General features: G+C 36.8%; 1 protein-coding gene across 1 annotated transcript in view; it reads right to left on the bottom strand.

Moving 5' to 3' along the window:
- Positions 1–2,945: 2,945 nt before the first annotated feature.
- Positions 2,946–25,435, bottom strand: part of HMMR (hyaluronan mediated motility receptor) — a 30,879-nt gene continuing 8,389 nt past the window's right edge. Inside the window, exons 5-18 of the mRNA XM_017534452.1 lie at positions 23,726–23,914; positions 21,379–21,465; positions 21,202–21,287; positions 19,426–19,500; positions 19,120–19,298; positions 18,483–18,631; positions 17,052–17,266; positions 14,312–14,428; positions 10,191–10,337; positions 9,816–9,968; positions 9,622–9,721; positions 8,753–8,929; positions 4,610–4,772; positions 2,946–3,754 (exon numbers count right to left, since the gene is read on the bottom strand). Coding sequence (XP_017389941.1) covers positions 3,735–3,754; positions 4,610–4,772; positions 8,753–8,929; positions 9,622–9,721; positions 9,816–9,968; positions 10,191–10,337; positions 14,312–14,428; positions 17,052–17,266; positions 18,483–18,631; positions 19,120–19,298; positions 19,426–19,500; positions 21,202–21,287; positions 21,379–21,465; positions 23,726–23,914 — 1,857 coding nt within the window. The 3' untranslated portion in view covers positions 2,946–3,734. The remainder of the gene's footprint in view (positions 3,755–4,609; positions 4,773–8,752; positions 8,930–9,621; positions 9,722–9,815; positions 9,969–10,190; positions 10,338–14,311; positions 14,429–17,051; positions 17,267–18,482; positions 18,632–19,119; positions 19,299–19,425; positions 19,501–21,201; positions 21,288–21,378; positions 21,466–23,725; positions 23,915–25,435) is intronic.

Below are 25,435 nucleotides of genomic sequence, written 5' to 3'. Positions count from 1 at the left end.
AACTACTCACCCACACTGGGAATGTCAACAAAGCATACCTTTCGCCAATACTATGAGAAATAAATTTGTGAGGAGAGCTGCAGCATCTTTTTCAGAGCTCTGTGATTGCTCTTTTCTGTGGGCCAGAGCTCACAGTGGGAATTGCAGTCACTGAACTGGAAAACCTAAAAGTAATGGATGTAACGGATCCCAGGGTGGTGAGGCTCAAGTAATGGGACTCAGCCACCAAAGTCAAGGTGAAGTGGTTACCGTAATGACAGAGCCAAAGGAACAATCAGAATAATCTGACTTGCGCAGACCTATGCTTTGGCTAGTTGATCATGGTCTTCCTGGAAGTGAAATAGTAAGCCTACTAAAGTCTTACTTGACCTGTGTAAGCTGAAAACTTCTAAGTCAAGTGACACAAGTTGAACTTGAATCATAAAAACAGAGAATCGTGGTCCCTTAATTCCCAGACTTGAGCCACTTTATAGAGCCAAAATCCTTCAACTGAAGAGGAGGACCTCAAGGGGACCCTGGTCCACAACCAAACGTTTATACTGTCAGTCTTTCTCCTAGTCTTTCTCAAAGGGATGTACAGCCTTTTACCAATGTAACTGTGCATTAGAAAAAGAAACAATCAGATCTTTTGTGAACTAGTGGATACTGGCTCTGAAGTGATACTAATTTCAGGAGATCCAAAGTGTTACTGTCAGGGCAGCAGCTTATGGAGGTCAGGTGATTGTGACAGAGTTTTAGCTTAGTTCCAACTCACAATGGGCCCAGTGAACTCCTGTGGTTGTCCCCCAGTTCTAGAATGTATAATTAGAATATAGTCAGCAGCTGACAGAATCCACACATTGGTTTCCTGACCTATGGAGTGGGGGCTATTGTGGTGGAAAAGGCCAAGTAGAAGCCACTAGAACTATCTGTACTTAGGAAAATAGTAAACCAAAAGCAATGCTCATTTCCTATAGGGACTGAAGAGAGAAATGCCACCATAAATACTTGAAGGTGGGGTGGTGATTCCTACCATAGCTCCATTCAACTCGCCTATTTAGTAGCCTGAGCAGAAGACAGATGGATCTTGGAGAAAAACAGTGGATTATCACAAACTTAACTAGGTGGTGACTCCAACTGCAGCTGCTGTATACCAGATTTATTGCTTGAGCAAATTAACATAGCCCCTGTTTCCTGATATGCAGCTATTGATCTGGCAAATGCCTTTTTCTCAATCCCTGTCATAAGGCCAACCAAAAGCAGTTTTAGCTGGCAAGGCTAGAAATGTACTTTCACTGTCCTACCTTAGGGTATATCAACTCACCGGCCCTGTCCTTTTTGTTCATGGGAATCTCAATTGCCTTTTCTTTCCACATCACATTGGCCCATTACACTGGTGACATTATGCTCACTGGACCTAATGAGTGAGAAGCAACAACTACTCCAGACCTACTGGTAAGACATTTGCATGTCAGAGGTGGGAAGCAAATCCAACAAAAATTCAAAGGCTTTTATTATGTCTCAGTAAAATTTCTAGAGGTCCAGTGGTACGAGGCATGTTGAAATACCCCTCTTAAGGTAATTTTTTGAATCTGCTGCCTCCTATAACAAGAAGCAGCACGGCACATGGCAGCCCTCTGGATTTTGGAGACAAGATTTCCTCATTTGGGTTTGTTAACTCTGGCACATTTCCTAAGTGACTTGAAAAGCTGCTAGTTTTGAATAGGACTCAGAATAGGAAAAGGTTCTGCAATAGGTACAGGCTATTGGGTAAGCTGCTTTGTTGCTTGGGACATAAGGACTTGCAGATCCAATCGTATTTGAAGTGTCAGTGGCAGATAGCGATGCTGTTGGAACCTTTGGTAGGCCCATATAGATGAATCTCAGTGCAGACTCTTAGTATTTTGAAGAAAGGCCTGTTATCTGATGCAGGTAACTACTCTTTTGAGAAGGAGCTCTTGGCCTCCTACTGGGCTTCAGTAGGGACTGAATGCTTACCATGGTCAACTAAGTTACCATGCGATTTGAGCTGCCCATCATGAGCTGGGTGTTATCTAACCCACAAGACATAATACTGGGTATGCACAGGAGGAGTACATCATCAAAGAAAGTGTTATGTATGTGACTGGGACCAGGCAGGACCTGAAGGCAAAAGTTAGTTATATGAGGAAGTGACCCAAATGCCCAAGGTCCCTGTTCCTGCCACCTTGCCTTTTTTCTCCCAGGCTCATGGGGAGTTCCTTATGATGAGTTGACAGGAAGAAACAACATGGGCCTAGTTTATAGATGGTTCTGTGTGATAATATAGGCACCATCTGAAAGTGGATAGCTACAGGCTAGATGTCCCAGCCCTTCTCTGGGACATCCCTAAAGGACAATGGTGAAGAGAAATCCTCCCAGTGGGCAGAACTTTGGGCAGTGCACCTGGTGGTTCATCTTGTTACCCCATCTTGGTTAAAAGCAGAAGTCCTGAAGCATTTTATTATTTATTTATTTATTTACATATTTTTTAGAGATGAGGTATCACTATGTTGCTCAGGCTGGTCTTGAATTCCTCCCTCCTCAGCCTCCCAAAGTGTTGGGATTACAGGCGTAAGCACTGTGCCTAGCCTATTGACCTATTTTATTTTATTAGATCACTTTTCTTATTTCTACATTTCTTCTGAACTTAATTTAAAAAATTGCATTTTAAAATTCAACCATGTATTAAGATCTAATAAAATAATTATGAAAAGCAATTCTGACAGTTTCTGTTGGTTCATCAATGAGGACATACTATAAAAAAGGTAGCTTATAAATATCATACCAATGTGCAAAATAGACATTTTAGAGAAAGATCTACCACTTTCTAACCAGTATCTTTCGTGATTCTGGGGACAACGTAGTATGGGTAAGGCAGAGACAATAAATACATCTTACATAGAAGCATTAATGTAACTTCATAAAATACAAGTTGAAAAATTAATTGGTTAAATGACTTACTGTATAACTTTATTTCATATTACATAAATATTAAATGCTCAGTAGTCATGCAGATGACAAGCAGTATATGACAAACTATAAAGTAATAGTTACATGCAGAGTTTCTTGGATTTTTAGTGTATCTAAGAATTAACTGAAGACTGTTAAAAACGCAGGCTTAAAGGCCAAATTTAATACAAATAGGATGGAGCCTAAGAACCTGTAAATTATTAAACAACTAATTAAAGATAGAGAGGTTCCTGTGAAGTTAGGCTTGTCCTGATTTCTTATTTGAACTGGACAAGTGGAAGGATAATAGGTAGGACACAATGAGCATTATTAGAATCAAAGGAGGCCAGAATACGCGCAGGTGTTTTAGCCTAGCTAAAGCAGCTCAGACAAGAAAAGACCTCCAGGATCAAGCTGAAAAATCCGGGGATTAGACTCTTGAAATAAGGTTTCAGAACAGGGGGATAACAATGTGATACTGATTTTTAAAGGAATATTGAGTTGATCACATGCACTGCAAGCTGGAAAGCCAGAGAGAGGGTTCAGAATGAGACGATAAAGGTGAGCATTAGGAAGGTGGTATTTATATGAAAAAATAAAACGTCAAAAGACACTTTGGTAAAAAATGTTCCTTTCACATACTTAAGGATAGGCAGTTAAAATTAAATACAACATTATAAAATACCCATGTCAAACATAATAATATTAATAACAATATGAATAAAATAATCTTCAACAGGTTTTTCAGATGTTTACTTCCATGATTCCTGACACTCCACAGGAGCTTAGTAACAGTTTGTATTGCCTAGAAGAATTATTGAAAAGAAGTATTAGTAATCTAGATTAAAATGAATTTATCAATAATTGTAAACTAAAAACAGGCCTTGTATCTTCTCTAAGGCAGATGAAGCAATATATTCTGTAAAATAATTTTATTCGGCCAGGTGCAGTGGCTCATGCCTGTAATCCCAGCACTTTGGGAGGCCAAGGTGGGCAGAACATGACGTCAGGAGTTTGAGACCAGCCTGGCCAGCATGGTGAAACCCTGCCTCTACTAAAATACAAAAAATTACCTGCGCCTGGTGGTGTGGGCCTATAATCCCAGCTACTTGGGAGGCAGAGGGTATAGTGAGCTGAGATCACACCACTGCACTCCAGCCTGGGTGACTAAGTGAGAATCATCTAAAAAAAAAAAAAAAAAAAAAAAAAAAAGATAATTTTATTTACATTTATCACTTCAACCAATTTTAATTTATTGTGAAAGACAAACATTCACAGTTAAGAAATAAGAAATTTACTTCTCCAAAACTGCAAATTAGGAAATGAAATGAGTAAGGATCTAAAAGACATTTAGGTTAAAATGCTAAGGGCATTATACAGGGAGTAATTGGGGTGTGGGGAGGAGGACAAAATAGTCAAAGCTTCAAGGAAGATACAATTTGACCTAGCCTTGAAGAACAGCCAGAATCCGGATATATAAAAAAGAAAGTATAGAAGGAGGAAAAAAAAAGTCATTGTACACAACAGTCTCAGTAAGAACTGCTTTTATATCAGAAGGTGTCAACAAATTTTCACAGTTCATAAAATGGATGACTTGCTAAATGCTGTGAAAGCAAATCCAAAGGAAGAGGACACTTCTACACATTTATTCATGTCTTACCTTCTTTTAATGGGGTTTTCAGGGAAAAATTTTCTTTACTTTCATGATGAAAAGCCTTTGAAGGATCAAAGCGTTTGATACCTAGGACTTTATTCAATTCATCTTGAAGTTTTGTCTCACTTTGTTTTTTTTTAGCAAGCAGACAGCGGAGTTTTGATACTTCCTAGGTAAGAAAAATAATAGGTAATAAACAATTATTAAAGATTGTGTCAGTGAAATATGTTACCAATGTTGTGAGCAAATTTCAAAGTTGTTTCTGTATTATCACACCCAACGGCAAAAATCACTACTAGACACAGCCTTTAAGACTGAATTACAAAATGACTTGAAACACCTGTGACCAAGGAGATACAGTGTTTTAAATCTCCTTGCCCCTCTACAGCTACAAAGCTATTTTTCTGATAAAAGTTCAACTCAAAATTAATTGCTGAGATGGACTTCTGGCATGACAGCATGAAAGTTCTGCTGACCTGCTCCCTAGTGAAACTAAAAGTTATAAAATGTTGACCAGTTAAAGCCTCTGAAAATCAGCCTAAGGAATAAAACAGCAAATGAAGAAACATGTATTCAAGAAAACCTGTAAAACTTTGGTGAAAAGGATGAGAGTCTGCAGTATTTAAGCCAAAACAGGTCCTTCCTGTCTTCCCACACCCAGCTTAGCAAGGCAGAGTCCTTGCCAGATGGCTACGGCCAAGAACACAGGGCCTTCTTTTCCCCCAACTCCCAGTCAGAGGCTTTCCTCCCAGGAGGAGCAGGATATCAGATTTTCTCATTTTTGTCCCCAGCTCCCTGTTGCTGCAGTTACATCTTAGACAAATGCAGGTGTAAGGTGGGGAATCTCTTCCTTCGCTCAGCCCCGTTCATGAAACAGAGGCTTACTCTGGGCACAGTGTGTTGAAAATGCAGGGCCCCTGATCATCTTTGCTTTGGCTGATGAGGGGATGGTTCTACACCAGGAGAGGTGAGTCAAGAGGGCCTAACGCTATTCCTCATCTCTTTCCCACAAGTCCAGTGAAAACTCAGCTCCTAGGGCAGAGATGTCACTCAGAGAGAAAAGTGCCATTGTCCCAATTTCAGCTTTAGTCCCGGCTCAGAGATATTGCTGAAGGGGAAAGAGGCGGAAAAGAGAAGTAGGCATAAAACAGGTCTACTCCTCATTTCTTCTCAAAGGAACTGGCTTCACCTGCAACAGAGCTTGGAGAAGCTGAAACCTAAGGGTGCTCTAAAGCAAGGGTTCCCAACCTCTGGGCTGCAGATGGATACCAGTCCATGGCCTGTTAGGAACCCGGCTGCACAGAAGGAGTTGGTGAGCCAGGAAGTATAAGCATTACCCACTGAGCTCGCCCTCCTGTCGGATCAGCTGTGGCATTAGATTATCATAGGAGTGTGAACTCTATTGTAAACTGCACACTTGAGGAATCTAGGTTGCTTGCTCCTTATGAGAATCTAATGCCTGATGATTTGAGGTGGAACAGTTTGATCCCAAAGCCATCCTACCAACCCCTGGTCTGTGGAAAAACTGTCTTCCACAAAATTGGTCGCTGGTGCCAAAATGGTTGGGGACCATTAAAGAACAGCAGAGGTTACAGTGAGAGAGAATTAGGAGGAGATTTAATATATAGGCTAAACAGTACACTGGTTAGTTTGCAGACGAAAACTAGGGAATAAGACAACTGGGAGGAGCATTTCTGTAGTCAGAATAAATACCCAGCACTGCTCTCAGATGCAGTTCCTACAAAGGAGTCAGAATTTGGTTGGATTCGTTTATAGAGTAATTTATGCCCCAGGGCACTGTTGAAAATAATAAAGCAAGGAGCCAGCATCTACTGGAGTTTACAGCCACTATGTTCAGGGAAAGAGAGTAAGGCAGCCCTACCAAAGCAAGTGTTATCCCAGGGTAATTGTGGGCATACCTAAAACTACCTCCCTCAATGGCAAGTTCAGAGGTGCAACACTGTTGGGGGCTGGGGAGGTAGTGGGATAAGCTTCACTAAAATAATTGAGCCACTTATTAAGCAAACAAGCAAATAAGCCTCAAAAAGAGGGGGAGCTGTGCCCAGGAATGCTACAATATATGATCTAAAAATTTATTTTCCAATAAAACATTACATGGCATGTTAATAAAAAGAAAAGTATAAACTATATATTTGGACAAAAGGAGAAAAAATGCCTTTGAGAGTAATCGGATACCGTGTTTTTCAGCCATTAAACAAGGGCTGAAAAACTACCTACTGAGTACTAGTCTTACTACCTGGGTGATGGGACCAGTCATAGTACTGAGGACCAAACCTCAGTATCATGCAAGACATCCATGTAACAAACAAGAAATCCACATAACCCCACATCTAAAAAATGAAATCATAAAAAAGAAAAAGTTCTTGGCTAGGTGCAGTGGCTCAAGCCTGACCTCAGGTGACCTGCTCACTTCAGCCTCCCAAAGTGCTGGGATTACAGGTGTGAGCCACCGTGCCTGGCCCTAAATGAATTTTTAATTGGGTGCTAACTCCATTAACTGGAGCAAGAACAGTCTCTTCAAAAAATAGTGTGGGGACTATTGCATGTCCACATGTTAAAGAATGAAGCTGGACTCTAACCTCACACCACATACAAAAATCAACTCAAGATCAATCAACAATCTAAATGTAAGAGGTAAAACTATAAACTTCTTAGTTTATAAAACACAGGGGTAAATCTTCCTGACCTTGAATTTGGCAGAGGAGATAGACACCAAGAAACAAACAAAAGGAAAAATAGACATACTGGACTTCATAAAAGTTTTGTAGGTCAAAGGACATCATCAAGAAAGTGAAAAGACAATGCACAGAATGGGAGAAGATATTTGCAAATAATACATAAGAGACTTGTGTCCAGAATCAATGAAGAATTCTCACAACAAAAAGACAAATAATCCAATTTAAAAATAAGCAGAGTCTGAATAGACGTTTCTTTCATGAAGATATACAAATGGCCAGTAAGCACATGAAAAGATGACCGACATCATTACCAATTAAGAAAATGCAAGTCAAGCTGCAATGAGGTACCACTTGATATCCACTACAATGACTAGGATAAAGAAGTCAGACAAATGTTGGTAAGGATGTGGAAAAATTGGAACCCTCATACACTACTGGTAGAATACAGAATGGTTTGAGATACTTTTGAATAAAGTCTTATCTTTCTAGGGCCATACCACCATGAAAACACCCAATCTCAACTGAATACAGTCTGATACTTCCTGAAATGATTAAACAGAGTTATCAAATGATCTGGTGACTTCTCTCCTATTATTTGTCAGGGAAATACAAACAAATGTCCACATAAAAACTTGCATATAAATGTTTATGGTAGCATTATTTATAATAGCCAAAATGTGTAAACAAGTGTTTATCAACTGACAAATGAATACAATGTGGTATACCCACATAATAAATTATTAATCGATTAAAGATGTACTGTCCATGCTACAACATGAATGAACCTTGAAAATATTGTGCTAATTGACGGAAAGAAGCCAGTAACAAAAGGCCACATATTATTTGAATCCATGAATATGTCATGTCTACAATAGTAAACTCAATAGAGACAGAAAGTAGATTAGTGGTTGCTTAGCGCTGAAAGGTGGGGTAGGATGAGGAGATAAGGAGGGTGTTAGGAAAAGGATAACAGGGTTTCATTTTGAGGTGATTAAAATGTCCTAAAATTGACTACGATGATGGTCGCACAAATCTGTGAGTATACTAACAATCACTGAATTGTCCATTTTCCATGGGTGAATTGTATAAGTTGTCAATTATATCTCAATACATATTAAAAAATTTAAATGTCCAACTATTTTTGAACACTGCTTGTCTTTATGGTTTTACATCAAGGAGTTTACAGTTTTGCAAACAGAAATAGATATGTAAAGCTGAATGAATTCATCCAATTACTCTAGTAATTTACAATATATTAAGAAGGTAGCTGGAAAATTTTAGAACATGGAATGCCCATCTGGTCAACACTCCAAAGTAAGTCCACTAAAACCACAGATCAGTTTCCTCTATAAACTGCTATTTTTTTCTAATTTTCATTTTATTTAAGTATTACAGTTAGAATAACCCCCACTCTAATATCTTTAATAAAATGAAATGTCATTTTACAAACCGATTTGAGTTGGCTATTTTCATCTTTCAACTTCACGACATGCTTGATTTTTTGTTTTAAATTCTGATGACCCAATAATTTAGCATATGAATCTCTTATTTTATTTAGCTGTTCCTGAGTTGCACCCTGTTCATTCAATAATGCCTGTTTTTCTGCTTCGAAGGCATCTAGTTGTAGCTGAAAAATATTTTTTAAATAAAGACTTAAAAACAGTTTGATCTTACTAGTTTCATATAAACCATAAACACTAAAGAAATAAAAAAAAAGGGTATGTTTACATATTCTCTGAACTCTCCAGAGATGCTCTATGAAAATCTTTTAAACTTTTGTGTTTTTCATTTGAAAGATCATTAAACCAGAGGAAAAGAAACAAGGAAAAAAAGCCAGCTGGCCAGCCTTATCTGTATCAGTTGGATCACCACATTATAACCAATACTGTACTTCAATGCAAGTTCCAAGATCAGCATTTATTCTTCTTTCTCTTAAAAGATCAGTGTATTGAGAAAAAATGAGTATTTGCAATGAGGTAAATCATATCACAAATTAAAGTAAGTTAATTATCAAAAGCCCATACCAGGCAAGCTCTCTGTGCCAAACTTTAAGTTCTTCATTACAAAGTTTTTTTGTTAAAACCATAAAGTGTCCACTGAAAACTCTGTCAATCAAATTTGTTAATTATACTTCAATAATGTGGGAAAAAATCATGCATAGTAATTTAATAAAATGTGTAAACCTTTAATAGTAAGCTAAACTGGCACTGTAAATGCAGAACAAAATGATCTTGCAGAAACCCTGAGTCACAGACTATAATAGGGAAAAAAGTGAATTCCTAAAAAAACACAACTAAGTTTAACTCCTAATTGACAAACCTGGAAAGGTTTTATTTTATTATACAGTTCTTTGTAAAGGAGACGCCACTTGTTAATTTCTTCAGTTAATTCTGCCATTGTATTTTCTTTTCCAGCTTTTCTGCATGGAAAAATTAAATTGAGAAAAACATAGTTATTTAAAAAACAACACCGTGACTCAGTTACAAGGCACTCCGGTTCCAATAATAGATTACCTTGCTGCTTCATCTTCCAGTTGTTTTCTAAAATCTTCCTCTTGTTGCTTGAGTTGGTTCTGCAAATCAGTTATTTTTTGAAAAGATGAAACTGTGATTTCTTGAATTTCTCTTTCTTTTAGTGCTGACTTGGTCTGTAGATCTAGAAGCATCCTTTGGTTTGAGAGAGAAGAGTTCACTAAACATATTATAGCCATTTTCATTAATTTTTCCTTTTCCTTTTTTAAAAAAATTCAAGAAACTCTTCAAGAAGTATCATTTGTTAACTGAGTAAATTCTCAATTTGCACTATAAGACAGACAAAAGCAAGTTACTAGCTGGCCTTCAACTTTACGTTGTCTTAATGGTTCTAATGCCATGATTTGTTCTACTTACCTTGCATATTCTTGATTTGAACTCTCGGTTGCCAATATCTGACCCTGAATATCGTCTGCATTTTTTCCAGCCTTGGCCATTTTTTCCTGTAATGATGAGTTCTGCAGCTTAAGATCTTCTATCTCACTGGCAGTTAACGCTTTATAGCTTATTAAAAAGAAAAAAATAAAAGTCAAAGTAGTTTTCTAACTATTGTGTATGATAATCATAACTTATCGGTTTACATTTTATATACTTTAAGGTAAAACTAAAAAGTTTTTATTGTGGTCATGCATTTAACACAGGTAAGAATTCAGTGTTCTGAGGTAAGTACTAATGTGTTTACATGGTATCTGCTGTGTATTCAAAAAAAAAAAAATCAAGTGCCAACTATGTGCAGGAAGTATGCATACAGAGATGGAAAAGAAACCAACTATCAAACAAGAAAATTATTCAAAATCAAAAAATAAGATGTGAGACTAGAGCTTAATGAGTAAGAAAGGCTGGAGCCAAAGATGGTGGCATGAGGGTCATCACCACAAGGTACGGTGGGCTTACCTGGGGGAAGGAGGGGAACCATTAAAGGTGTCTAAGTTGGCCGGGCATGGTGGCTCCTGTCTGTAATCCCAGCACTCTGGGAGGCCAAGGCAGGTGGATCACCTGAGGTTAGGAGTTCGAGGCCAGCCTGACCAACATGGTGAAATCCCATCTCTAATTGGGCGTGGTGACAGATGCCTCTAATCTCAGCTACTCAGGAGGCTGAGGCAGCAAAATCACTTGAACCAGGGAGCGGAGGTTGCAATGAGCCAAGATCGTGCCATTGCACTCCAGCCTGGGCAACAAGAGTGAAACTCCAGCTCAGAAAATAAATAAATAAATAAATAAATGAAATAAAAAGGTATCTAAGTAAGTTGTAAGTATGCAGCTCACTCGAGCTATAAGGAAGATTGATTAGGGTAGGGGAAAAATGGAAAGATCAAGAGCTGCTTTGGATAGGTTAATATTTAATATCTACTTGAAGATGTCAAGTAGGTAACTTGATATATGAATAGGTAGCTGTAAAGAAAGGTCTGGCTTGAGGAAATAAATTTTAATACCATGATCATATGGATAGTGAGTGAAATCCCAGAACAGATAAAAAACCCCCTGAAGCACTATTCTTCAAACTAACAAGAAGGCCAATTTCTTTATAGGATTGATATCGGCAATAAATATATATGTAACTTATATTTATACAATTTATATGTTCTGACACAATAAAAATTATCAATAAAACACACACATATAAATTATTTACCTATATATCTTTCATAACATATTACATGCGGAAACAGATCACTGGGGAAACAAGGTGCAATTTAATGAATTAAATTAAACTGGGCAACTGGTTATCCATATGGAAAACCAAAAATAAATTTGATCCCTATATTGCTCCACATGCAGAAATCTGTTCTAGGTAGAAAAATGGAAGGTGAAACTTCAAAACTTCTAGAAGAAAACTAGTTGAATACATTTACACTCATGGGATAGAAAGAAGTTCTTAAATGAGAAGCAAAGTGCCTACATACAGATATATTATTTTAACCATATTGAAATCAAGAATTTCCACTCACCAGAAGAAACCAAAAAGAAAACAAAAACATAAGCCAAACTCTGGCAAAAGATACATGTAACCCATATGGCTGATTAAAAACAAAACAAAACAAAACAAAACCCTCTACAAATCAATGAGGTAAATATGATAACCCTACAGACAAATTTTAAAAAGTCATAAACAAGCCTTTTATGGAAAAGGAAAAATGAATTATCCACAATAAGAAGCCATTTTACACTAAGTACACTGGCAAAATTTAAGAAGTCTAACAAGCTTTGGCGAAGAAGATAATTGGAAACTTAAACAACATTAGTGGGAGTATAGATTCTTAGTCCCACATGGGAAAGTGATTTGGTATTAAGTTTTAGAGTTGAGCATTCATATACCTTTGGCTTTAGAGAAAATTCTTGACTACATGTATACTAATAGTCACCAAATAACTACTAACAACTAAACAAATGGGAAACAACCCAAATTCCAAAGAATGAATAAATAAACTGTGGTACATTCATATAATAAAATACTCATAGCACTGACTATGAACAAACCATAGTCTCAGACAACACGATTCAATCCTGAAAACACACACACAGTGCAGAATAAAAAAACAAGTCCCAGGAAACGGCATATACTGATGATATTTTTTTTGGGTGAAGTTCAGGGAGAAGGAAAATTACACAATGCATTATTTGTATGGATATACATGTCATAAAATTATAACATATAGGAGAAGAAGGCAAGGAAACAATTAATGTAGGCTTCGGGACAGTGTTATCTGTTCAGGCAAAGCATGAAAATGGGATGGTAGTGGAATTTATATATGGATACTAAGTTGTTAAAAATCTTTTGGCTTACTGGTTGCCTTTTATAGGTTCATACATATCAGTTTTATCTTCAAGCCTTATAATTTATGGACACAGTATGCAATCTTTTGTATTTATTAAATAAACAAAGAAACTTCTCCTCCAAAATGATCTAAAGTACACGTGATAAATAAAAATGTTAACATTAATATACTGGTGGTGTGAGATGCATAGGTATTCATTATGCTGGCCTTTGTAATTTGTAGTTCCACCCAAAATAAATTTTTTATTTAAGGAGAAAATAAGTAGAAGGCATGGGAGGTGAGAAACTGGCTATAGAGAGAATCTTCCCTGTCAAGAGAAGGAAAAGGACTGTGAAAAAGAGTAGAATTTTGGGTTAAGAAAGGAATGAGTGGTAGTGATAGACAGCTGAAAAAAGGAAATTAAGGTCAAAAGAGTTTTTAAAACAATTTATGTATTTTATTTATTTTTTTTTGCCACAGTCTTGCTCTGTCACCCAGGCTGGAGTGCAGTGGTGTGATCTTAGCTCAGTGTAGCCTGGAACTCCTGGGCTCAGGTGATCCTCCTGCCTCAGCCTTCCAAGTAGCTGGGACTATAGGCATTTGCCACCATGCCTGGCTAATTCTTAAAATTTTTTTTTGTAAAAACAAGGTCTCACTCTATTGCCCAGGCTGGTCTCAAACTCCTAGCTTCAAGCAATCATCCTGCATTGGCCTCCCAAAGCACTGGGATTACTGGTGTGAGCCATAGAGCCCAGCTAATTTAAAAAATAGATATACATTAACATGTTTTGATATTGAGATTGGAAAAATTCCAGTAAAAAAGGTTTCAAATTATGAGAGAAAAAAGATAACTGATAGAATGAGGTCACTGAAGGTTAAAAGACCAGGACATTTCATCTGTAATAGGTGGAGCATAAATGTGGGTCTCTTTATGGATTTAATGAGGAGATAAAACTTCTGAATTCTTTATGAAAATGATAACACCAAGAGAGTAAGGCAGAAACACCAAATGCTTCTAAGTGCATGACTTGATTCTCCCAACTCAGCTTATGGAGTGGCTAGGACTACAGGCATGTGCCACCACACCTGGCTCAGTGCATAAAAGTTGAAGTGGATAGTAAGAAAGGGGTATTTCTATAAAGTGGAATTATAAATATAATAAGATTACTAAATAATGCTAAATGCCCACTTATGGTTGGTGATTATGGAATTTAATACTAATCATACTCTGTGTGACTGATTTGTTCACAAATTTACTTGGGTAAACACCCCTTTCTGCTCACATTATATATTTTATTTTATTTTTTGTTTTAAGGAGAGGAGAGTTTAACAGGCAAGACGTGAAGGGAGAAGACAGAAGGAAGAAACTCCCCTATACAAATAAAGAGGGAAGGGGGGCTCCAAAGCCAAAAGAGGAGGTCCCCACCTGCCAGGATACCAGCCAGGAATATATTGCAGAGCTTGGAGGCGGGGGTGTCTGATTTGCACAGGGCTCAGGAGATTGGTTTGACCAGGCATGTATTCACGTAGCCTTCAAAAAAACTGGCCCTCCCACCCTACCCTGCTAATATGCAAATGCAAAGCACCATCCACCCTAGCCTGTTACTATGCAAATGCAGGGCACCAAGGATGTTCTACACACATAGAGATATGTGGGGGCGGCCATGTTGCCAGGCACATGCTCACGTTATATTTAAGAGCACAGGCTCCCAAGAAAAATACCTTTCAAATTGAGCAGTAACATCTTCAAGGCTTTGCACTGTACTGTTGTACTTTTCCTGCAAAAGCAGGGTGGCGTGGGTGTGAGCAGCACTACTTTTCTCCAGTTCAGCCTCCTTCCTAAACAAAAAAGAAATTTACCTTTGAAACTGTGAATCATATAGCGCATATCTTCATCATTGGATTACCTGCTAAATAGCTAAAATCCTAATTTATGACTTACCTCGAAAAGCATGTTTTTTAATGCACCTTTCTACCAGTTTCAACTTTTCCTTGCTGCTTATTTTACTTTAAAAATTTGGGGGAAAGAAGGTAGAGGATATAAAAGACTATAAAACAAAATCTTAAGATTTTAGCCAGTACTAAAGACTGCAAAAGATTACCAGTTAAAAAACATCTGGATTGAATAAAGTTTTATTCTCTGCATTTAGGTACTTGAGAAATACTATAAACAGTTAAAGATATTTCATTTTAAATTACAGAAGGAGTTACAAGACTCTGGATTTATTCTGATTATATGAATAACTCACATAATACACTATTACTCAAAGACTCAATAACTTCTTTAATGAATTATTTTGCATAGACAGAATGGATTTTAAGTCATCTTTATAAACATATACTATTAAATCTGAGATATTTTGGAAATAATATATTTCCAAAGTGGTGATAAAATTTTTAGATAACTATATGAGCTTATGAGACAGCTTTTAAAGAATATACAGAACTGAAAATTGCAAATAAGCATTGTGCACTTATAGACCAAGGTGGACACTGAGATAAGAAAAAAAGCTGATCAAATTCATTGTCTAACAAGTGTGGGATTTCAAAAATATACACACCACAGCAACAGCAATCAGATATCACTAAAAGGTTTATAATAAAAAACATTTTCTTCCCTGTCTCCTGGAGGAATTATTTTTAATTCTTAGTTGGTTTTTCTTTTAAGCTTGAAATTTCTAGGCTAGAAGGGATCTTAGAGATCATCCCATAAAACTCTTTTATATCTGATGAAGTAGAAAATGAAAGCAACTAAGATTGTCTTGCTCAGAATCAACCAGCTACCTAACAAAACTAGCAATAAAAATCCTTATCTCTTGACCATTGGCCCACAGTTTTTTGAGTTAGAATAATTATCTCAGCTTTCTTTCAGCTCTAAAAATGACATTATCTTAGTTTCTCAAGATTCCTGTTCCCTGAGACTGGCTGTAGTATAGAACACCCTTAATTACAATTCTGTATTGTTCCCCAAAAAGCAAAAGTATGAAAAGCTTTGCTGTTCATTTTCATCACGAATCACAAGAAAACAGAAAAGAGTTTAGTAACTAAAGTATCCAACAAGAGACAGGATACACAGGTGTGAGATCTATTACAATAACACAAACTCATATCTAGCCCACAGTCCTTTGCCAAAGAGTGTTTTAATGATGAAATCCCAAGGATTTAAGTACTTCATTTGCAATCTGAACTCAAGATTCAAACCAGATGTTTTAACTTAAATAAATGTAGTAGGATAGAATTTGTCACTGATCTGTGTTCCTGAACTATTAAACATGAATATGTAGGCTGAGGAATAGATTCTGTTAATAAATAAAAATTTAGCAAATACTGTGGACAAAACGAAACGAAGCAGAACAAAATGAAATACACGTACTGGAGAAGGAAACATAATGTGGCAGAAATTATAAGGAACTAGAGTCTTCTTTCTAGTTTAAACAACAGATTTTTAATTTTTGAATGTTTCCCAGTTCTAATTATTTTTTTCTCCTTTGCTTTTAATCAGTTACTGATTGAGATGGCATCTTGTTATGTTGCCCAGGATGGAGTGCCATGGCTATTAACAGGCACAACCATTGAGCACTATAGCCTCAAACTCTTGGGCTCTAAAGAGTCTCCTGTCTCAGCCTCCCGAGTAGCTGGGACTTCAGGCATATGCCATTGTGCCAGCCTGTTATGCATTTTGATTACTATTTCTGAAGTGTTTGGGCTCCCTGAAAAATATGATTAAAGGTGTAACTTACACTACATAAATGCATAGACAAAAAATGGGAATGCTGTTTATTAACAGAAGGGATTCTTTTTTTCCCCCTAAGTTCACCATTTGTTTGTTTGTTTGTTTTTTAGACAGGGTCTTGCTCTGTTGCTCAGGCTGGAGTGCAGTGACATGATCATGGCTCACTGCAGGCTTGATCTCCTGGGCTCAAGTGATTCTCCTCCCACAACTTTCCAAGTAGCTGCGACTGTAGGCACATGCCACCATGCTCAGCTAGTTTTTATTTTTAATAGAGACAAGGCCTTGCTATATTGCACAGGCTGGTCTCAAACTCCTGAGCTCAAGGAATCTTCCCACCTTGGCATCCCAAAGTGTGGGATTTACAGGCATGAGCCACCACGTTCAGCCCTGAGTTTATTATTGTTCTAATGCTGATGTCCAATAAATTTCAGAAAATATCAGAGTAGTAAAGGAGTATAAAACTTGTCATTTATTTATTAAAACTCTCTTTGGCCTTAAAAAAAAGGGGGCAATACTTTTAACTTTAAAAAGCGGCTGTCTTACTTGTTTACATGTACATTTTGTATACACATTCTGTGTTTACTACTTAATTGTAAAATAACTACTACTTAATTCTAAAATAATTCCAACCTCACACATTCACGTGATTGAGAATACTAAGAATATGTACTCAAAACAATTTTTGACATCTAAAGTGATACATAAACATGAGATCCTATTAATACAAACCCTTTCAGCTTTTCTTCTAGGAGTTTTAATTCTTCAGCTCTAGATTTTGTTTCCTCTTCCAATTGCTTGACCAGCCTTTCAGATTGTTCCTCCTTTTGCTGTAATTTATCAAGCTCATCCAGTGCTTGTTTTAATTCTTCCTCAAAGAGATTCTTCTCTTTAACCATTTCCTCTTGAAAAGAACACAGCTTCTGATGAAGACTAGAAGATAATTCCTACATCCAAACAGAAAAACACCAAAATAATGGCATTGTGAGGTTGTACTAGGAGACAAAAAGTACAGATAAAGAAGGATGAAACCTAAATTCAAGAGATACCAAGAAACTTAAAACAATACAGAAACAGCATATTTGTTTTCATAGATTATTTCCTATACCTTGTAAACATTGTGGCAAATATCATTTTAGGCTTTTTTCTAGGCAATGCACATGCACAAACTTATTAAATGAAAATTATATTTTACATATATCTGTTTTACAACTGGCTTTGATATTAATATGATTTTCAGATTATATAAAAAGTGCTGTGATTTCCATATTAAATTTTTTAAGCTATACAATATACAAATATAACACCGTTGTGAAAAAAATTGTGACGTTACAAATGATGTTAATATTATCTTTGACAACTTCCCCCCTTAATTTTACTTTTTCCATTGCAGAGATAGCTACTAGCTTGGAATATATATGCCTTCTTGTCTTTCTCTAATACATTTATATGCAATATACATACATTTTGGGAGGATATAAATGATATATATATACTCTGTTGCTGAAATCTTTCCAGGTCAGTGTATATAGATCTACTCAATTCCTTGAGCTCTTGTAGCTTGTCCAACACTATAATATTTCACACCAGTGCATGTAAGTACCTATTGGCTCAACTCTCACCAGTATTTTACATTATCAAATGTTTTAATTTGTGCCAATTTTATAAGTGAAAAAAATATATTTCTACTTCCTTGGTTACTACAAAGGTGGAGCATATTTTATGTTTACAGGCCATCAAAACTTTCCCTTTTCTATTTCTATCCTAAGCCCATATTTTTTCAGTGATATGTAAAATGTTCTTTACATGATCTGGATTTTAAAAATTGTTTTGTTTCTTCTGTAATTAGATGCTCTTTTACAAAGTAAGTGTAAATGTTTACATAGCCTAAATAACACAAGAATGAGCCAGAAATTTTTCAAAAAATTATTCCCTATTTTGCTGTATCTGTTGTCATTTTCCCACATTATTCATAACCCTATGGTGAACATGTAGTGAAAATATGTAGCTAAATCCTCAGTATGTCCACAAGTATATCCTCAACATAAGACTCTAAAAATAGAATTGTTAGATCAAAGGATGAACACAATTTAAAGGTATTCAGAGACATAGGGAAATGTATCACACAAAGTAAACACTAAAATAAATATGACAGTAAACTACTTTCTCTTGTTGCAGAAGTGAATTAACTTGTAATTCTTTTTGTTGAAGCTTTTCATGTTCCTGTTGCTCAAGAATAAGCTTCTGTTTTAAGTTTTGCATCTCAGCATTTAGATTTTCATTGTGTTCTCTATTCCTGTTGACATGATCTTCTAGAAAGTGCAAAACATGAATACTGGAATTAGATACTAACATTAACATTTAGAAACCCAGACTCCCAGAATATTCCATTATACTGCTTTTAGTATGTTATTTTCAAAGAAAAACAACAACAACAACAAAAAAAAACTGTCAACTTTGTATCATTACTCCATATAATATATATTATGTGCTACATAATAAAAACCCACAAATCTTGTTCTGTGTATCTACTGTTTTTTAAATAGCCACCTAGTGGAAAAGTCATGAACTATACAACTGTATGTACTATATTGAAATAAATAGAAAACAAACATTATAAGAGTGAAATATTCAAAAAGGCAGTACAGGTTTTTGCTGTTGTATAGCTATATAGCTAATTATATTTAAAATGTTAATGTAGCTAATTATATTTAAAAGGCTGCTTTAGCATAGCAGTATTTTTCCTAAATGTTGTATGTAACACTTATCTAAAGAAAGTAACTATAAAACACTGTAATACCTTTTTCTTTTTCAAGCAGCTGACATTTTGCATTTAGGTCTTCTACTTGTTTAGATAACATAACAGTATTTTCCTCAAGAGACTGCTTAAGGCTTAAAATTTCATGATTCTTCTCCTTCAAATTTTCTTCTAACTGGGCAATATCTAGCTTGTATTTTTCCACTTGATCTGAAGCATAACTACATTAAAATAAATTATCTTAAAAAGCACGTCTATTTAGGCACACAGAAAAATAACAGAAAAATGATGAAAATTATTCATTATTCAAAAAAATAAGGTTCAATTTAAAGCTACTGCTTATATTACCTAATTTCTCGGATATATTCTAAGAGTTTTTCTGTTTCAGATTTTTCATCAATCTTTTCTTTCTCTATTGAAACACTAAAACAAAAAAGGTATATGTTAACACATTCTAGTTTATTTAATAATCATACATAATACTTATGTACCAGATACCGCTGTATCAGGCAGGCTGACTCCAGAGTCCCAACTCTTAACTATTATTTTACATGATTTCTCAAATTCACAATTTATATCCAAATAGAAGACTAAAATTTTTAAAGTGAGAAAGTTTTCTGAATACTGACAAAAAAATTATGATGAGAACAATCATTACAGCATCTCAAGTGTTAAAAATAATTTTTTTGTGTGGTCTTCCTGGTTTCCCCACCCACCAAACATACTAAATAGCATTTTGTGTGCCATAAAGTTTTTGTCCCAGACTACCTGGTATTCAATTACTTATGTGTTTCTCTCCTCCAAACCATCCAATGCAAGAAATGGACAAAAGACTTAGACACCTTACAAAAGGTGATATGCACATAAAATGGCCAATAAGCACATAAAAAGATGTTCAACATTCATAGTAACAAAATCACAGAGGAGATATCACTTCATACTTAGTAAAGAGGCTAAAATCAGACTGATAACATTAAATGTTGGTGAGAATGTGGAACAACTGAAACCATCATACATTGCCAGGGGGAGTATAAAAATGGCAAAACTTCCCAGCTTCCATCTTGTGAAGTTTAAAAAAAAAAAAAAAAAAAAAATGGCAAAACCACTTTGAGTTTTTAAAAACATTATACATATATTACCCTATTACCCAAGAATTCTACTCCTAGAAATTTCTAAAAACCTGTTCACAGCAGTCTTTTTATAATGGCAGAAACTGGCAACAGCCCAGATAATCAAAAGGAGAAGAGTAAACAGATGGAGCTATACTCATAGAGTAAACTACTACTCGGAAATAAAAAGGGAAAAGTTACAGTACATAGAACAGTTTGGATGAATCTTGAAAAATTATATCAAACAAAAGAAGCCACATACACATGCCCTTTCCCTTTCTCTCTTGCCTGTCCTAAAAAAAGGCATAATTGGCCAGGTATATAGTGGCCCTTGTGTAACCCCAGCACTCTGGAAGGCCAGGATGGTATCACTTGAGTCCAGGAGTTTGAGATAGCCCGAGTAACATAGCAATGCCCCATCTCTAAAAAAATATATAATAATGATAACAATAAATAAAACAAAGGCAAAGCTAATTTCTGATGATGTAAGTAAGAAAGTAGTTGTGGGGATGGAGAGTACGACACAGGCAGTGGCAGGGGAAAAAGTAGGGGTGCGAAGGAACTTTCTGAAGGGATGAAAATGTTCTCTATCTTGTTTGGCAATGGTTACACAGGTGTATACAATTGCTGAATTCACCAAACTGAATACTAACTATCCATGCATTTTACTATATGTAAATTAAAGCTCAAAATCAAAGGCTAGGATTGTGCATTAATCACAACTTCCTATACCAGTTTCAATCTAATGACCACTTCCATAAGATCATGAAAACTTTCCTCATATACATAATACAGAGAATGTACAAAAGTAATGCATTCATACAACTTTCTAGCATAACATGTTTGGGAACGATTAGGGCTCAATTCTCATTTAAAAAGAGAAATAGGGCAACTGCAGGGAGGCAATGAGATAAGTGCTAAGAGAAGGTTGAAGTCTCAGTAAACAATAACTTGCGAAGAGTCAAATCAAGAATTGCTTCCACTTAACAATTTCTTTTCACATTCAGTCACTTACAGTTTTCCCTCCAGTTGGGCTATTTTCCCCTGAGACTCTTTTAGATTCCTTTGGGTGACCTGCAGCTTCATCTCCACGCTCAGATCCTACACAACAAAGGTATCTGTTTTAGGAAATGAGGAAATTGTTCTGATCCCCAGATCCAAGCACAGCAAACTTGCCAAAGGCAGCACTCACCCTCATCTTTGTTTCTCTTTTGTTTCTAAGTTTCATCAGCTCCAAGCTTAGAATTCCCAAATTCTTCTGGTTACCATTTTCCAAAAACTAAGTACAACAAACATGTTAAAAATTCAGAAATATTTTCTGCTAAGACATATTTAAAATACACAAGGGTTGATTTTTCTACCTATCACTGGGGTTATGTTTTTTATTGCAGTATACTTTGGTAGAGGGAACAGTCTTTGACTGACACCATAATTACTGATTGATTTAATTTTTTTTTTTTTTAAGAGATCAAGTCTTGCTCTGCCATCCAGGCTGGAGTGCGGTGGCATGATCATAGCTCATTGTAATCTCAAACTCCTGGGCTCAATAAATCCTCCTGCCTCATCTTCCTGAGTAGCTGGGATCAGCGGCATGCACCACCATGCCTAGCTAGTTTTTCAATTTGTTTGTAGAGAGGAGGTCTCAATATGTTGCCCAGGCTAGTCTCAAACTCCTGGCCTCAAGCAATCCTCCAGCCCTCAGCCTTCCAAAGTGCTGGAAATACTAGCATGAGCCATTGCACTGGCCTACTACTATTCTTATAACTCTTTTTCCTTAATGTGACTTGCTGCTTTGTTTTTATTTTATTGTTATGAGATAGAGTCTCACTCTGTCACCCAGGCTAGAGTGCCATATTGCTTAGTGCAACTTTCACCTCTTGGGTTCAAGTGATTCTCATGCCTCAGCCTCCTGAGTAGCTGGAATTACAGGCATGTGCCACCAAACCTGGCTAATTTTTGTATTTTTAGTAGAGATGGGGTTTCGCCATGTTAGTCAGGCTAGTCTCGAACTCCTGACATCAAGTGATCCACCTACCTCAGCTTCCCAAAATGCTGGGATTACAGGTATGAGCCACCGTGCCTGGTCTGCTGGTTTATTTTTGAAAGGGTTCTGGGGTGGTCACTTACCTCTATATGCTGGAAAGTCCACTGTAAGACTCTAAAGCAAGTCCCTGAGAAAGGATTTCTTGAAATGTGTTTGCTTAACAAAATGAATCCGAATCACCTGGTGTCCCTTCTTCCTCCCGGGTTCAAGTGATTCTCCTGTCTCAACCTCCCGAGTAGCTGGGATTAATAGTGCCCGCTACCATGCCTGGCTAAATTTTGTATTTTCAGTAGAGACGGGGTTTCACCATGATGGTCAGGCTGGTTTCAAACATTTTTTTGAGATGAAGTCTCACTCTTGTCGCCCAGGCTGGCGTGCAATGGTGTAATATCAGCTCACCGCAACTTCTGCCTCCCGAGTTCAAGGGATTCTCCTGCCTCAGCCTCCTGAGTAGCTGGGATTACAGGTGCCTGCCACCATGCCCGGCTAATTTTTGTACATATTTAGTAGAGACGGGGTTTTGCCATGTTGGCCAGGCTGGTCTTGAACTCCTGACCTCAGGTGATCCGCCCGCCTTGGCCTCCCGAAGGGCTGGGATTACAGGCGTGAGCCACTGCCCCTGGCCCTGGTATACTTTGAAATATGCAGAATACAGGGTCTATGCCAGGCCTACTAAATCAGAATCTCCCTGGGTGGGGCCCAGGAAGCTGCTTTCTTTCCCAGACTTGGTTCTAATGCACACTTATTTCCTTTGTAAGCATAGAGCCCCACACATTACAGGCTCTGAATAAATGATCCTTATTCAACTGAACACCGATTTATATTATTCTTCTGTAATAAGCAGAATGACTGTAGTAGGTTCTCTAAGATTAGTATATTAATAATGATAAACACAATTAAGGTACTAGAAATATTTAATCCATAGATTTACTTATTTCCCATTTCGTTCCAGTAAGAACTTGAGATGGAAACTTGTTGTTACGCCATTATTTATTGCAGAGAAAGATCTTTAAAAAGTAACTTGTTTTATTTATAACCGCTTAAGTGCCAAGTACCCTAATATAGGCCAGGCATGGTGGCTCACGCCTGTAATCCCAGTACTTTGGAAGGCCAAGGCGGGTGAATCACCTGAGGTCAGGAATTTGGAGACCAGCCTGGCTAACATGGTGAAACCCCATCACTACTAAAAATACAAAAATTAGCCTGGTATGGTGGCGTGCGTCTGTAGTCCCAGCTACTGAGGAGGCTGAGGCTGGAGAATCACTTGAACCCGGGAGGCAGAAGCTGCAGTGAGCCAGGACTGGACCACCGCACTCCAGGCTGGGCAACAGTGAGACTCTGTCTCAAAAAAAAAAAAAAAAAGATATAATTCCTATTTGAAGCAGCTTAATATTTAAGGTATGTTTAGTGAAGGAAAAGGGCAAAATTGGAGCCTAGAACTCATAAACATGTTTATATTTATTCAATTGTAAATGTTATCCTGAGGCTCAGATACCTTAGATTTTAGTAGTTCATTAGTCCTGGTCAATTCAATAAGCTGCTTTTCCAGTGCAGCATTATTTGCAGAGAGAGATGTTTTTTCCCTGAATGCCGCATTTAGCCTTGCTTCCGTCTTTTCCAGCTCAGTTTCCAGATCCTGGATCCGCCTGTCCTGAGCACCACGTTCCTGTATAAGAATACGAATCTGGACAAAAAACAAGGTGATAATAAATGATTCGCTGATAGAATGCCAACATAAAGAGATGCTACAAATAATCACCCCTAAAATTTCTGGAAAATTCTCTAATCTTGACATTTTGTTTGTAGATATTCTAATTTTACTAGCTATTTGAATAATTATATTTACCTATGATACATCTTAAAAATGTAAGTATATTTTAAGAGCAGAAGAACTTTAATTGCCATAAATTCCAAGTACAATTAAGCTCTTTGTTCACTTTTAAGGTATTTCCACCTATAATAGTTATTTTCTCTAGTTTCAATTACACAAATTCAAATTGTCTCAAAATGCTAAATATTTTTTTATTTCAAGAAGGTAGAGCTGGGCTTCTGAGGATAATGTACTAGGCACTGGCAAGCCATTATTCTTGCTGCTATTACCAGATTAAAAACAACAAAAACTCCCCAAACCTAATATTTGTCTACAGAAAATGTGGAAGTCAAAAGACAATGAAATGTTATTTTTAAAACAATATGGGGAAAAACTTGCCACCCTAAAGTTCTATACCCAGTGAAGTCACTGGCATATGCTATTAGTTCTAATCCTGGTTCTACCACTCACATACCAGCTATCTCACTGAGACTCAGTGATTATTCCTGTTGAGTATCAACTCCTACATGTATCCTCAATAAAATGAAAGCCAACATTATTAGAATAAATACAAAAGAATCAGAGAAACTGTGCAGACATTTGCAGTTACTCTGACACACTCTTGGTCCAAAGCCAACATTTGATTGTAATCAAATGGAAGATTTTAATATTTCGAAAGAATATATCCATGAGAAAAAGAGTTGGTCAGCTATAGAAACAGGAAAAAAAAAAAAAGGCTGCAGAGAAGCAAAGTTCACAGTGAGCTGCTTAGCACTGCTTGAAAAGTAAATGGGTTCCTTAGGTTGGTACTGTTCAACAGGAATTTCTGTCGTGGTGGAAAGGCCTTGTCCAGTATAGTAGCTGCTAACCACATGTGGGTACTGAAATGTGATTAGGCCAACTGAGGAACTGATTTCTTAATTCTGTCTTACTTAATTCAGATAGTCACATGTGGTGAGTAGCTACTATATCGAACAGCGTAGCTCTATGTTATTTCACCCATGAGGAAGGCATATACCTACTATTGGGCAGAGCAGTGCATTGAGTTAGCCTACCTTCATCACACTCTAACCAGCTAGGATTGCATGCTCACTAAGAAATCCTCTAGCTATGTTGTCTTAACGTAGTTAGCATACAGGAAGAGTGTGAGAGATGGACAGATGTAAATATTTGATCCACATATCTAATTGCAATAAACTGACTTAATGATTTTGAGTTATCAGTTTTTCATTAAGTGGGCTGTCTTGAATCTTGGCTTTGCCAGCATTCCACATTAACATGGCCTAGATAGATCTCTACAATAGTGTAACCAAGCTAAAGAACTGTTTTCCTGTAGGCACTGTTGTGGAAGGCATGTTTGACTCACTGCAGGACTCTTTTTTTTTTTTTTTTTTT

Source organism: Cebus imitator, unplaced genomic scaffold (assembly GCF_001604975.1).
Source record: "Cebus imitator isolate Cc_AM_T3 unplaced genomic scaffold, Cebus_imitator-1.0 Scaffold86, whole genome shotgun sequence".
Taxonomy (NCBI): Eukaryota; Metazoa; Chordata; class Mammalia; order Primates; family Cebidae; genus Cebus; species Cebus imitator.
The sequence above is the reverse complement of the archived record's forward strand: the minus strand, read 5'-3'. Positions and strand labels throughout refer to the sequence as shown.